At 40.2% G+C, this 13193-nt stretch overlaps 1 protein-coding gene across 1 annotated transcript in view; it reads left to right on the top strand.

Moving 5' to 3' along the window:
• The window catches only part of GALNT10 (polypeptide N-acetylgalactosaminyltransferase 10), a gene marked incomplete at its 5' end in the record, with an annotated part of 81900 nt that overhangs the window by 43785 nt on the left and 24922 nt on the right, over positions 1–13193 (top strand). Inside the window, one exon of the mRNA XM_084295558.1 lies at positions 2513–2679. Within this exon, the coding sequence (XP_084151684.1) occupies positions 2513–2679 (167 nt within the window). The remainder of the gene's footprint in view (positions 1–2512; positions 2680–13193) is intronic.

Raw genomic sequence — 13193 nt, 5'->3', positions numbered from 1 at the left:
AAACCAGCGTAGTGAGTATAGCTCTATAAATGCTTTCAGCATGCAGCTGAAATGTTTAAGTATAGAGGTTGTTCAGGTAACTAAAGATGTTTGGTCAGCTAATACTGAAATTCTAGGAAATAGTTTGAGATTGTTAACTTAAATAGTTTCCTTTTGGGGCTGCCATGGGCTTTGAGAATTTAAGCTTTAGACAATACAAGTATTTCCTCACCTGAGGTGTTAATATATCACCTTATATTCCCCAATGCTTCACAAAGTTGCTGATTCCTCATTGCTAATTCTGCAATTTAAACTTTTGTAAAAACGTGAAACTTCTGACTCTAGTCCCCAGTTAAAATTAATAAGTGAAGTGTCTAAGTCACCAACACCTTAAGCTGGGATTAATGATCCTGCTGCAGCTGGTTTTGCTTGACGTTTGACACATCCTTTCCCCCAAAGTAGTGAGTTATAATTGCGGAGGTCTCAAGATGAGGATAAACAGCATGTATATAATGGATGCAAGGATTAGGTGGGCAGGGAATGGAGCTGCATTTAATGGAGATCTTCAGTAAAGGAATTCACAACTGGAAAGGTTTGTTGTGCATTCCCTGCCCATTAAAAGAAAAGATACACTTGAGGTGCTATGTTTCATGTTATTTGGGAGCTGGATGGGGGCAATTTATAATGAAGTTTGGCTGAGGTAAAGCCCATAAAGAGCGCTGCAGAAGGAAGCAAGCTGTGTTTTAAAGCACTTGTTTTACCTAGCCTTTTATCTTTGGTAAGAGTATGGGAATTCGGAGGTTCAGAAGTATGCCCAGAGGTAGAAGGGAATGTAAGCACAAGGTGAACTGGTGAAAAAGAGAGATCTGCCTTGCCTTTTTACTATGCTTTGGGACCATGGTTGAGGTTCTTCCCAACAGCTGGCCTGAGGAGGGACAGAAGAAGCCACTGTTTGCAGCAGTGAGGTGCTGGAGCTGCTGTGCAGCTCTGCAGCCCCAGGAGAGGGGAGAGCCCTGTTATCTCCACAAGCTCTGGCCGACGTTCCCCTGCCTGGGCAGAGCTGCCAGCTGGCTTGCATCGCCTGTCAGGGTCTGGAAATCCCGTGGATTTCCAACACTCATGCTGACACTGAACCAGCTCACTTCTGAGATGTTCTGTGTGGATGTGTGTGAACCAGTGCCTCACCTCTGCTTTTAAATGTGGAAACTGCAGGGCCCTGGGGAAGGGAGCATGCTGGATCTACCTTGTGCATCCAGATGATACAGCCCTTTGTTCTAGCAGTCATGTCTTCCCCAGCTAATAGTTCTTTTAAGTGTCTGTTTTTTTAAAATATTAATTTTACAGGTCTTGTAAAGCAATTGCGGATGTGATAGCTGGAGGGAAACTGTTTCTTTCCATGTTTAATGGTTAAACTTAATAGCTAAAGTTTCTACTTGTTCAAGTCAGAAGATGAGAATTGCAGTTTAAGAAGGGTTAGAAGAGATTTGGGGGATCTCGTTTCATCCTGTTACAGAATTACAGCTAGCAGCTACCTCAGAAGAAGGTTGATTGCAATGCCAAGGACTGGATGAAAGCAGCCATAGCCTGCAAACTCTTGGCAGTACCCCAAGACAATTCATTAGACCCAGAATAAGCCACTGTCCTTTCACGCAGGCACCACAGTCACTTCCTGTAATCACAGATTTATTGGGCTTGTATCACATAGGTGTATCCTTCTCCATTCCCTGGGAAAGGCACCAGGAAAAAGCTGCCAGTGCCAGAGCTATTTTGTTCCCATCTGCCCTTCTGAGAACAGGGAGAGAACTACCTGTGTGCATGCACTCTGCTGTGCATGTGCTAAAATCCTACTCTGCAAATGAGCTCTTGTGCGTGCTGTGTGATAAGCACAGTGTTGTGGCAGGGCAGCGAGTGGAGGATGGCCTCCCTCCTGTGATAGTGGAAAGAAGACAGCCCACCCTGCTAGCTCTATCATTAATATGTTCCAAAAATCTGTACTCATGTACTTAACTCTGTCGGTTTTCAACTGGACTGGTGTTCCAGGAAAGTAATAGATTTACCTGCTAGTGAACAGCTGTTAGGTAATTTTAACTGCAGCTGTGCTTTGTGTGGCCTTGGATCTTACCTGTTTAAAAAAGTTCAAACTCCACTCCCAGGGCTGCACCTGTAGGAAAATAAACACTGCACTCACTGCTGTAGTCTGAATGTTCTTCATGAGGCTATCTTGAAAACACACCTGCAAGACGAGGGAGCATTACCCCCATTTCAAGGTTAAGGGAGACTAATGGCATGGGGGAATGCCCACAAATTTGAGGGGTCCATATGGTGACTCTGCAAACCTGAGTTTCCAGCCTCATTCCAGTTCTCCTGTGCTTTGTGTTCAAAACAAGGTAGGCTAGACCAGGTCAGTGTTGTCTTGAGTAAGTTTTTTTCAGGCAGTTGCATAAATTGGATGAACTGAGTTGCTTAACGGCAATTAACATGGAAGTGCTAGAGTTTCTTGGCACCACCTTTGACCTTATTCTTCTATGTCTAGCTGCAAGAACAAACTATACCTGGAGAAGCTTCCAAACACCAGTGTGATCATACCGTTCCACAACGAAGGATGGTCCTCTCTCCTCCGCACAGTGCACAGCGTCCTGAACCGCTCCCCTCCTGAGCTGATAGCAGAGATAGTGCTGGTGGATGACTTCAGTGACAGAGGTATGATAATGCACGTGTAACATTTTATCCTATCTTCATTTCTGCTTATCTACCTAAGAGATCGATGAACCTGCAAACAGGTGTATAAGGAAGGTGACTAAAGAACTTCTTTCTGGCCAGCAACAGAGTTCAGGTAAATCTTGTTCCAGGATGTTTTAAAGGCCAGAAGTCTAGCAAAAATTATGTTCCATATTCAGTTTGTGATATTTAGCTACTGATGGCATAGACTGTCCTGTGTTTTGGACACCACAAAGAGGGAGCCAGCTGAGCAGGATTAGGTGTTTGGCATTCAGAATTCAAAAAAAAAAAAGGGGGGGGGGGAGGGAAATAGCTCACTCCTCCATTTCATATTTTCTTCTAGATACAGAAAAGAAACCTTGATAGAAAGGTTTCTACCTTGGACTTGCAATGATTTGGCTTTTCTCCTGAGTGTTGTGCCCCTGGAAAGTAAATCTGTAGCATCCAAAGCTTTGACTGCTTTCCCTTGCTGACTTACACTGTAGTGCAAAACAGGGAGAGGCATCTTGAGCAAAGAGCAATCATTTGGGATTGGGGTTAAGCGTTACATTTGAAGATAAAAAACTGCTGTCATAAGACATCACCATAGAAGGAGGAACCATTTTTAGTTGTTGCAGCAATGTATATGTGTAGCTGCTGAATGTATGTGTTCTGTAGCAGAAAGATGAGATCTTTTTCTCTGAACTATTTACACACTGTGTGATTTAAATTAAGATAGAATTTAATTTATATCTTGAGGTAAAACATGTAGTTTTCACTGTTGCTATGGTGAAAAAGGCACTCAAGTGAAGGAGGAATGAATGTCTGTCCTGTAGACATTACAGAGTTAATGAGATCAGGTGGAATTTGAAAGCCCTGTGAAATAGCTGGCTCTCCAGTGTTGAAGAGGGTACAGTGACTTTAAGGGATTATGGTCAGATCTAGCAACTGTTTTCTCCATTAAAATTACTAAGATTATTTAGCTTTTTTTACGAGCTGCAGAGTTTGAGTCCTGCCACTGAGATTATACAACTGAGGATAAAGCTCTCTGTATGGATACTAAAGGAGGCATCTTCAAAATTCTGGCACAGAATTTCATTTAGGAGTTTCATAGGAAACTCCTAAAATGAGCTTGTGAGTATTTAGTGTTCTGACCTTTATTGACTTTAAAATAAGCACTATCCAGTAGCTATGGTATTTGTTCTAAGGTATGTCTCTAATTAGTTTGCAAGCAAGGCATGCTGGTTGGAACAAATCAATCAGTTATATGAAGTATTTCTTTAGAGGATTTTCAGACTAAGCTGGGAGATAAAATACCCTCCCAACAAGGTCTCCTTATTGCTACGCAGTCTAGAAGCAAATTAGACATGCAGTAACCACAGCTGGATTGTACAAACGAGTTTCTTATGGGAGAAGTAGAAGTAATGAAATCTGGTCTTCCATGGATCGTTTTCCTTGTTCTCTAGATGTGTCCTTCTGACCAGGTGACAGCACTTCTGTGGCTCTCCCATCTCTACTCCTCCTCAGTCCATGCACATGTCTTCTGTCCCTCGTGCTCTGTTCCACCTGCATCTGACGAGATGCAAGCTCTTCTAGTCAGTCATCCACCTTCCATACTAAGGTTGCAGGAAGTAGCTGAGATCGATTTGCGTGCAGCAACCATTTACAGATGGACACAGAAGACTGCTGGTGTTGGACAGGGAGCTGAATTGTCAAGGGAAGAGAACGAGACACAGGCACAGTGTGCTAATGAAAACCTTTTTTTGAAATCAATGTTTTCCTGCTAGCTCAGTTGATCTATGCGTGTTGAGACAATTACTGGTTAGGATGAAGCATATTTCCTTCCCTGCTGTCAGTTCTGTGTCTGCACCGTGGCGTTTCCTGCTGGCTGCTTCTCCTCCAGCAGTCAGTGTTCTTCCCTAACCACGCTGGAGCTGGCTTCCACATGCCTCCTGGAGTTTAAATAGATCCTTAGTCTTCAGGAGGCAGGAGCACTAAGTCCTAAATACATAATCTTGACTCAAAACACTGTTGGTTAGAAATTTCTGGTTCTAATTTGTTGCATTTAAAAAAAAAAAGTCTTGCTTTAAACCAAGATCTGAAAACTGATCATGTAACACCTCAAACTGAGTTGTGTGAAGGAGGGAAACTTTTACTTCACATGTACACTTGAGAAGTCCACATTCTTGGATATGGGCTCTTAGGTCACTGCTCTGGTTATTTATCTCCTGTCCTGAGCTGATGATCATCACCACCTCTGTTCCACAGAACTGGTGAGCAGTTAATAGTGAGGAGAGATTTTCTTTGAAAATCATAAATGATTAGTCTTCTGTGTTGTCTGCCAAGTGCAATGCTATGCTTCTGTTTCAAACACTAGTCCCACAGATTTGTAACAATCTTTCTTCTGAAATTATAGAACCATTGCTGAACATGGTGATAGCTGGAGGGCCTGTTTGAGATCAGAGAAGCAGAGTAAGAACAGTAAATGTCAGCTTCTTTCCCAAAGAGATCAGTAAACAGTCATCGTAAACTCCTGTGAATAGCAAAAGATGAGAAGAATAATCGCTCAATAAAACCCTATTATTTTTTTTATCGAGAGATTACCCAGACAAGATAAAATATCAGATACACTCTGCTGTGCCTCCTGGTGGCCTTTCACTTGAGGGTTGTCTAAACAGACCTCTAGCACTTTAATAGCTCATTAAAATAGACTAACCTTCAGAAACCGGGCTATCTCCAGCAAGGAGGCTGTATTCCTCTTGCTAGCACGTCTTGTGAACTGACCTGCGTTTAGGGTTAAAGGCACTGGAATTTGCCCAGCTGCCCTTGGGGTTCTCTTGTTAGTGTTGCTAAATTGTTCTGCTATTGCACTAGTTTCTGTAGGTGGTGATTAGTGTCAATCCATCAGCCTTTTTTGTCTCCCTGGTCAATTCTCATACACGGAGAATCTCTACTTCACATAAAGAGGGCTTAATAATAGAAATAGTGAGTATGGAGACACACCAGTAAGTATGTGGAGACACATCACATAGTAAGTATGCTGCACACATCAGTGGTTTTCTGACTTTCCTAAGTTTTTCATCTGTTTTCAAGCTTGAGAGTAAGAAATTCTTGCTGTGGTTATGAAGAAGTTGAGAAGTCAGCTAACAAAGTGACAGGAGAGTGAAGACAGATTTCTGGGTTAGCTGGCGGCTGCTGTGCTCTCCAGCATACCTGAGAGGCAGCTGGGTTGCTTTCATTATTGGAACTCTTGGACAGATGAATCATCTTCTGGAAGTGTCAACAGCCATTTATTTCTTAATTTGTTTGAGACACAATTCTGTGACCTTTAACAATAAATATTTTTCAGCCAAAAAAGGCTGTCCCAATGACAACAAATCGTAACAGCAAGGAGCAAAAGCTTTACAAGTCATGCTTTTGAAATGTTTCCTTTGCTTTGTATGTGAAAAATCTGAATGTGCTGGAACAACTTGCTGTCTGGAATTTTATTGGATGTCTGGAATATAAAGCAAATGATCAAAATCAAGCCCTATTTCAAAGTTAGTGCTGGATTCCATATCAACCACATTGCTCTGGGAAAGCCCAGCTAACTGTGGGACCGGTCTAATGCCGTGCAGCAGTAGCATCCAGTTTGCCTGAGCTGCAGGGCATGCTGTTGCCTCCAACAGCTGCCTTTCCTAACACTGGGCTTTCTTTGTCTGTGGGGATACCCTTGTTAGGCAGTCTTCATAATCTAGTTTGGTTTAAAAGAAGCTGCTTTCCAGCATGTTCCAGTGGAAAGAAGCTGCTTTCCAGCATTCCCAATAGGGCTGCTATGATAACTTATGCTTTTTTTCCCCCCAAAGTTTGTGGGGATGTTGGTGATACAAGGATTCTCTTTTTCTGACCGTGAGTATTTAAAAGCAATAGGAAGGTTTTAATATGCAGAAGAGTATAGGTTATATTAGAGGGAGAAACCAATTCAGTAGCTATTTTTGGAGAGTAAAAATGAGCTGCCTGACATTGTCTTTTCCTGCATCCCAGGGAGAACTGCTGAAGACCCGTGCTAAAGACTCTCAGCTATATCATGGTGGTCCAAAATAACACCCTCTGGATAAGCAGAAATCAGAATGCTATACATGTAAATTATAACTTCAGAATTCCTGATCATAAAAATGCTTAGTTGTGGCAGTCCTACGTGGATTTGTGGCTTCGCTTTTCATTTATATGGCTATTCTTTACTTCTGATCTCAGTTAAATTAAGCCTTTTCATATGCTGACTTGCAGGGTACTAATTATATCCCTCAGAGCTTGTTGTTACCAGAATGGCCCTAAGTAAACTAAAATGCTTTTTTCATGTATATCAAGTTTCTCCTGGGGACTGTCAGATGTGAAACTTGTTTGCTTTTTGATTATTTAATTACAATGCTGTTGAGCGGTAAGCGAGTTCCATTATATCATAGAAATGAGGAGGGGAAGAGAAGTTGAAATGCAGGTCAGTCTGTAACACTGCAGGTTTTCGTATCGACTCTGGTGTTTTATTATTGCCAGCAGGCAGTGAATAGCAGACAGGCAGTTTGTGGCGCTTCAGGGGCTGCTTCTGTTTCTAGGTGAACAATCTGAATCTATGGTTGGGAGAAGTCAAGCTGTTCATCTCAAGCGTGTGTTGTGCAAAATGGATTGCTGGTCTCCATCTAATTCTTGTAGCTTGCATGAGCAAGTGTAAAGCTGCCTTTGTCCCTTGCTACATCAATGTTCAGCCTTGAGTTAAAAGAACAGGGCAGAGTTCCATCATCAAGGTCTCAGATAAAGATGTTCAATGGTATTAGCCCTGATATCAACCCCTAGGGTACACAACTAGTGACTGTCCAGCCCCCTAGCTGCTGATTACAACCCTTAGGGCCTGAAAGCTCAGCCAGCTTTCAATCCACTGTCCACTTACCTAGCAAATATTTCAATTGGTTTGTCCATAAGGATGTTACGAGAGGCAGCATTGAAAGCCTTATATAGGTAAGAAAAACTCCAAAATGAGAGAATCCAAACGTACTGGAAGAGTAGACCTAATAAAATGGGCTGCACAAGCACATTGTATGCTCCAATGCCCTAGTTGCCTTGTTGAGTCACCAAAAGGCAACAGTCTAGGCAAGACATAGCTCAAAAAAATCAAAGAAATTGTTTGTGTTAGTATGATTATCTGGAACAAACTGATATCATGTATTTTCTGACCTTCCTTTAAATGAAAAAGTCATATTTTTACCTTTTCACCCTTAGCAGTAATTGAAAATTTTAAATTATTCAAGGCATTGTAAACCTTGTACTAGAAGGCTGTACCTATTGTTGAATGTCATTTGAAAGAAACATCTTGCCATGTACTTGGGGTTAGCTGCGTGTAGAAGAAAACCTTCACACAGGCAGTTCAGAAGTACTTCGGGTAGGTATTTCGTATTCTATGGTCTAGCTTGACAGAAATCAGTGACTGTGGCTAAGTGCTTAAATTTCATATGCATCACGTTTTACCGTTTGGTTATTTGCATATTGCCTGACAGCCCGTTCTTACTCAGTTTTAAGACTCCTTTTGTGTAAATGACAGTGTTTTAGTACAAGTGTTGTCCCTTGTTGAAGAATGAGAACCGCAGCATCAGTCATCTCTGAAACATATGTTACGTGCAAAGCTCTGTGGTGATACAGTGCTGAAGCTGAACGTGGCAGCACTGAAAATGCTGCAGTCTCGGAGCATCAGGGTTGTTCTGGAAGTGTTAGCTCAGCTGGGCTGTCAGCCTCATGGTGTGGTATGTATGTACAGAGGCAATACATAAAGACTTAACGTCCTCTTTACAGTAGCCGGTCAAAATCCGCACCTGTGACTGAAAGGCAGTAACAATTTTGAATGAATTTAATATATTTAATACAATATGACAATGCAATTGCAAAATCAACCTTCTGGCTCAGAGATTAAAAAAAAAAAAGTCTTTCATATTGTGACATGCACACTCAAATATATTTGATTTTGAGGAGAAAAATGTTATAAGCAGGGTGCATGGGATTTTATTTTTCCTTGGGGGATCATTAGGGTGGTTCCAGGTTAAAACTTTTGTCTTTCTTCCACCACTACTCTGTTCCCCTGAGCTGTATTTTGTGAAAATGTAGCAGTTCTGAAAATGTTTTTGTTCATTCATTTTTAATGTCTTTTGCTGTTTTTACAGGCTCTTTGCTTAGCTGTTTTTTTCAGCAGGACTTTGTGCAATAAGAATTAGAGCGGCTGTTTTATGGTTGGAAGACACCTAAATGTTGGGAGCCTAGAATGCAACCTGCAGCCACCACTTATCTTTGAAAGACAGCAATAGTCTTTTAGACCTTTTAATAAAGGAGTCCAAGAAATGTTTTCCCTGAGTAATGTCATCTGTCTTCACCTCTGATAAAGTTGCCTTTGACCAACTTTTTTTCCATTTCATTCATCCTCTCATCCTGTAGGGTTGGTCACTTTTCCCTGTTCGTGCTGTCTCCACCATTCTGTAGCTTGTTTGAAAGTTTCCTGGTGGGAGTCTTGGAGCTTATCTCTTCAGTTAGTGTCAAAGGTAGCTGCAGCCAAATCCCCTTCTTCCCTTTTAAAGATAAGTCCCCATGACTTTTTAATATTTATATTGCAGTACAAGTAATTCGGAAGGTAACCATATGGGATAATCTGAATGGAAAAACAAATGTAGGTAAGGCTACTCGGCTTAACCACATGTAGCATAATTTGGTCTGAAGGGCATGCCACAAAGCACAGCATATTGAAAAGAAAAGGCAAGGGATGATTAATGTGTAATTTGGTGCAGCATCAGGTATGTAGCAAATACAACTCTGTTCCATTAACCACATCTGCCAGGCTTTAATTGAAAGAAATCATGCTCTTAGTATCTGAAATAGAAAAGGGTTTAAAACCTGAATTCGTTTTGATCTTTAAATGGAACAGTAAAGGATTTATGCAGCTAAAGAGATTATCTTTTCATCTTTAGGCACAAGCACTGTAAAAGTCATTTTTTTCTTCTTAAATGCACTAAAGTGCATCTGGTTAGTACATCTCTGAATAGAGTGACTGTGCTTAGGACAAAGTGGTGACAGTTTTTCGTACTGAATTTTGAATATGATTATTTTAAAGCTTTTAACCTTGAAGTATTTGGGGGGAGGGAGGGAACAACAAGCTTTTCTTAGGCAACTGTTTTTCTACAACCTTTTCCTAAATGTTTCTTTCAAATTCTGGTTTAGAAGCCGTGAAAACTGTCTCAAACAACTTATAAAAGGATTATTTTTGTAAATTAAGTTACAGGATGAAGAGGTGGTTCTTTTTGCCCTTAACATTCATTGAAAATCATCTCAGGTTTATTTAGATTTTCATAACAGCTTTGAAATAACTATCAGTGACATCTCCCCTTGGGTAAGCGGCAGCAGGTTGGTCCTGCTAGGCGTACACATTTGCAAGTCTGAGAAAAACATACTTTTCACTCTCATTAGAATAAAATTATCACAAAACGTACTCTGATATTTGTATTTCATTAAAATTCAGCTTCTGGATGATGTCTGGTTTCAACATGGTCCTCTGCCGTGTGGTTTAATGCTACCAGGTGCATGAAGTCACAGTGTAAGGAGTTAAGTAATTCTCAGACTGCAATCAAGGTGTAAGACTTCCAATGTTAAAATGCTTCTGATGGAAGCCAATACTTTTGCAATTTTTCCATGATGACTTGACTTTGGTGAATATCACTCACTCAAGTAGTGGCATGAAATTACAATAGAAATACGGTTCAGGCTCCAAAGTCACTTACATGGTTGTGACCTACAGTCTAGATGTGATATTTACTACCAAAACTCCTGTGTGGATTAGGGATTACAGCAGAGCGTTTGTATTGTTGTAGTGAACTTGTGGACTACGCAATATTCTATTCTATAGTGAGCACCAAGGAGAGAGGAGCATAAAGCCGGGTGCAGTTGTCCAATTTCAGTTAATGAAAACAAGTAATTTGTTCTCTACCTCTGGCCATGTCTTGTGGATGTGAGATATTTCAGACAAGCAAGTGATAAAATTTGCTTTGGATGCACAGCGAAATGTGGCTGGGATTCTATTTTCTAATTTTTTCCTTTTTGAGTATTCATTTTTTAATGTCTTCAAACACTGTTTCTGTACCTGAGTGTACCTTCATAAAGGGATATCTAAAAACTGCATTGTTCATTAAGCAATGCCTGGAGAGTATTAAAAGTATATTCTCTAGTGTTTTAAAGGACCTGAGAGCCCATTTTAGTTGTTTACTTGAGCTTTTTTTTGTGACAGCCTAAATTAACTCGCTGGTTTACTTTTCATCTTCTGTATTTATTACTTTAAGATCAGTTGCTACTGCTGAAGGATCCTTCTGGAAAGGAGATGAGGTAGATTAAAAGGGTCCAGTTTACTCTGACCTCTTTCTGAGCTAATTATTTTGTAGTGAAGGATGTCTGGCAAACTAAAGTTTAGAGAAAATAATTGAGGAGCAGGCTTTCCATTACAGCTCATTAAATAAATCTAACTGCATCGCTTGCTATTATGATACCCAATGCATGTAGCTAGCTATTAGTGCAAGCTGCAGGAAAACAGATTTAATTTTCTTCTCCTCACCTTGAAGTATGTGTCCTCATCTACTAAAAGTCAAAAATATCTAGATACCTGTCAGCTGCAGTGCAAATCAGCATTTTAATGCTTTACAGCTGCTTCTCCATAGAAGCTAATTAGAAATGTGATTTGAACACCCTTTGCTAGAGCTCGTATGTGATGTCTGCTATTGGTAATCACACTTTCTGCTATTTAAGTGAAAGTTTTCAGTGGTATTGACCAAGTAGCTGTTCTAACATAGGGACTTTGATACAGGTGAACACTTCTTCAGTTTCAGAAAATTGAAAGATAATGCAATTTAGAAATACAAGTGATAATCTAAAACATTTTCTGCACAGATTTAATTGCAGTGATATTTTCTCAATAAAGAAGTGGGACACTCATTCTTTCAAGATAGCATCTATTCATAAATATCATGAAAACTGATGTTGCCTGTTAGCAATAAGCTAAGTGTGTGATGTCTCCAGTGGAACATGGTAGTTTGGTGTGTTGGACAGTGGAAGCCAAGGCTGAAGATGTCAAAGCAGCACATCTTCAGGTATCAGCAATACCCTCTCCTCTGTGTAATCGAGCTAAAATGAATGTGTGAGGTGAGAACAATATTGTTTTCCGTTAGATCTTTTAGTTGTGGTATCAGCACAGCTGTGAACAGTCCTGGATTTGTGCTTCGGGACTTAATAGATTTACTGACCTTTCTGGCAGATGTCAGCAACTTACTTTAATAGTTGCATCTCTTGCCAATAAAATAAACAAGAGCATTGGGAACTGATGGCAAAGAGGTCTGGAAGAAATGAGTGAAGTGTTAAGTTTGGCATTTAGGAAGTTTATTTTACGGAGTTTGTTACTATAAGTCTTTTTTTTTTTTTTTTTTCCTGCAGCTGTATTGGTAACTTTTTGTTTGACAAATATTTTATTTTTTGTTCTAACTTACTATAATGCAAATGTTTCATCATTCATGGTTGCTAATATATGAGTATCATTGTAAGAATGACGGATTGTCAGTTTTCTAATACTCTGTTTGGCTGCAACCCCAAAGCAAAATTTTTGTAGGTCTGTGCTATTAATTTTAGCCTTCATAATTATTCTTCCTCACCTTAGACACTTGAGATCAAAGCTTTTGGACTCCAAAGGGTTGCGTTCCTACCAAATCAAAGCAACTTTCAAATGGGTCATCTTGGACCTAATGGCATATTCTCTAACAGAAAAGTCCAGAATAGATTTTTCTGTTAATTCTTGCACTTTCTGGAATCCTTTGTTGTTGTTTTGCACAGACCAAATACTTTCAGGCCAAGAAATTCTCTTTGCCTTTATCAGCAGTATTCATGTAAAGCCGAACCTCTGTGGACTGGCTTGTTTGTGGTTGTTTTTCTTTTTTTTTTTCTTTTTTTTTTTTTTTGTGCTTTTCCCCAGCAAAAATCAGTAACTTTTAAGGCTTTAATCTCCCAGCTTTGATATGTTCCAAAATGTTTCAGCATGAAATGTCTTAACGCTTTATCTGCCTGCATCTCTCCAACTGATGGCAATTTGGGGGTTGTTTGGTCTCAGTCATAGGTTTTAGTCATGCTATCTTACCTAATACATCACTATCTGCAGTGCAAGTATACTGATACACTAACCAGAAGTAGAAGCAGCTCATCCCTCTAGCACAGCAGCTTCCTCTGACTCATTCATTCCCTGTGCATTTGTTCTGTTTTGAAGCCTGCTGATTGCAGAGGAATTGTGTTGAGTTGGTTATGTCCTGTGAGTAAACTTCTGAAACACTTTTACACCCTCACTTGTCTCTGTAGTACTCAAAAAGCAATTGATAATGTAGATTAAATGCAGTTAAAGATCAATCTGGTCTTGTGATTTTTAATTCCAGTAGGGAAAATGAAGCATAAACTTTCAGGATCCTGAACCAGTGTGTGGTGCATAC

This window comes from Netta rufina, assembly GCF_964035555.1.
Source record: "Netta rufina genome assembly, chromosome: 14".
NCBI classification, from domain to species: domain Eukaryota; kingdom Metazoa; phylum Chordata; class Aves; order Anseriformes; family Anatidae; genus Netta; species Netta rufina.
The sequence above is the reverse complement of the archived record's forward strand: the minus strand, read 5'-3'. Positions and strand labels throughout refer to the sequence as shown.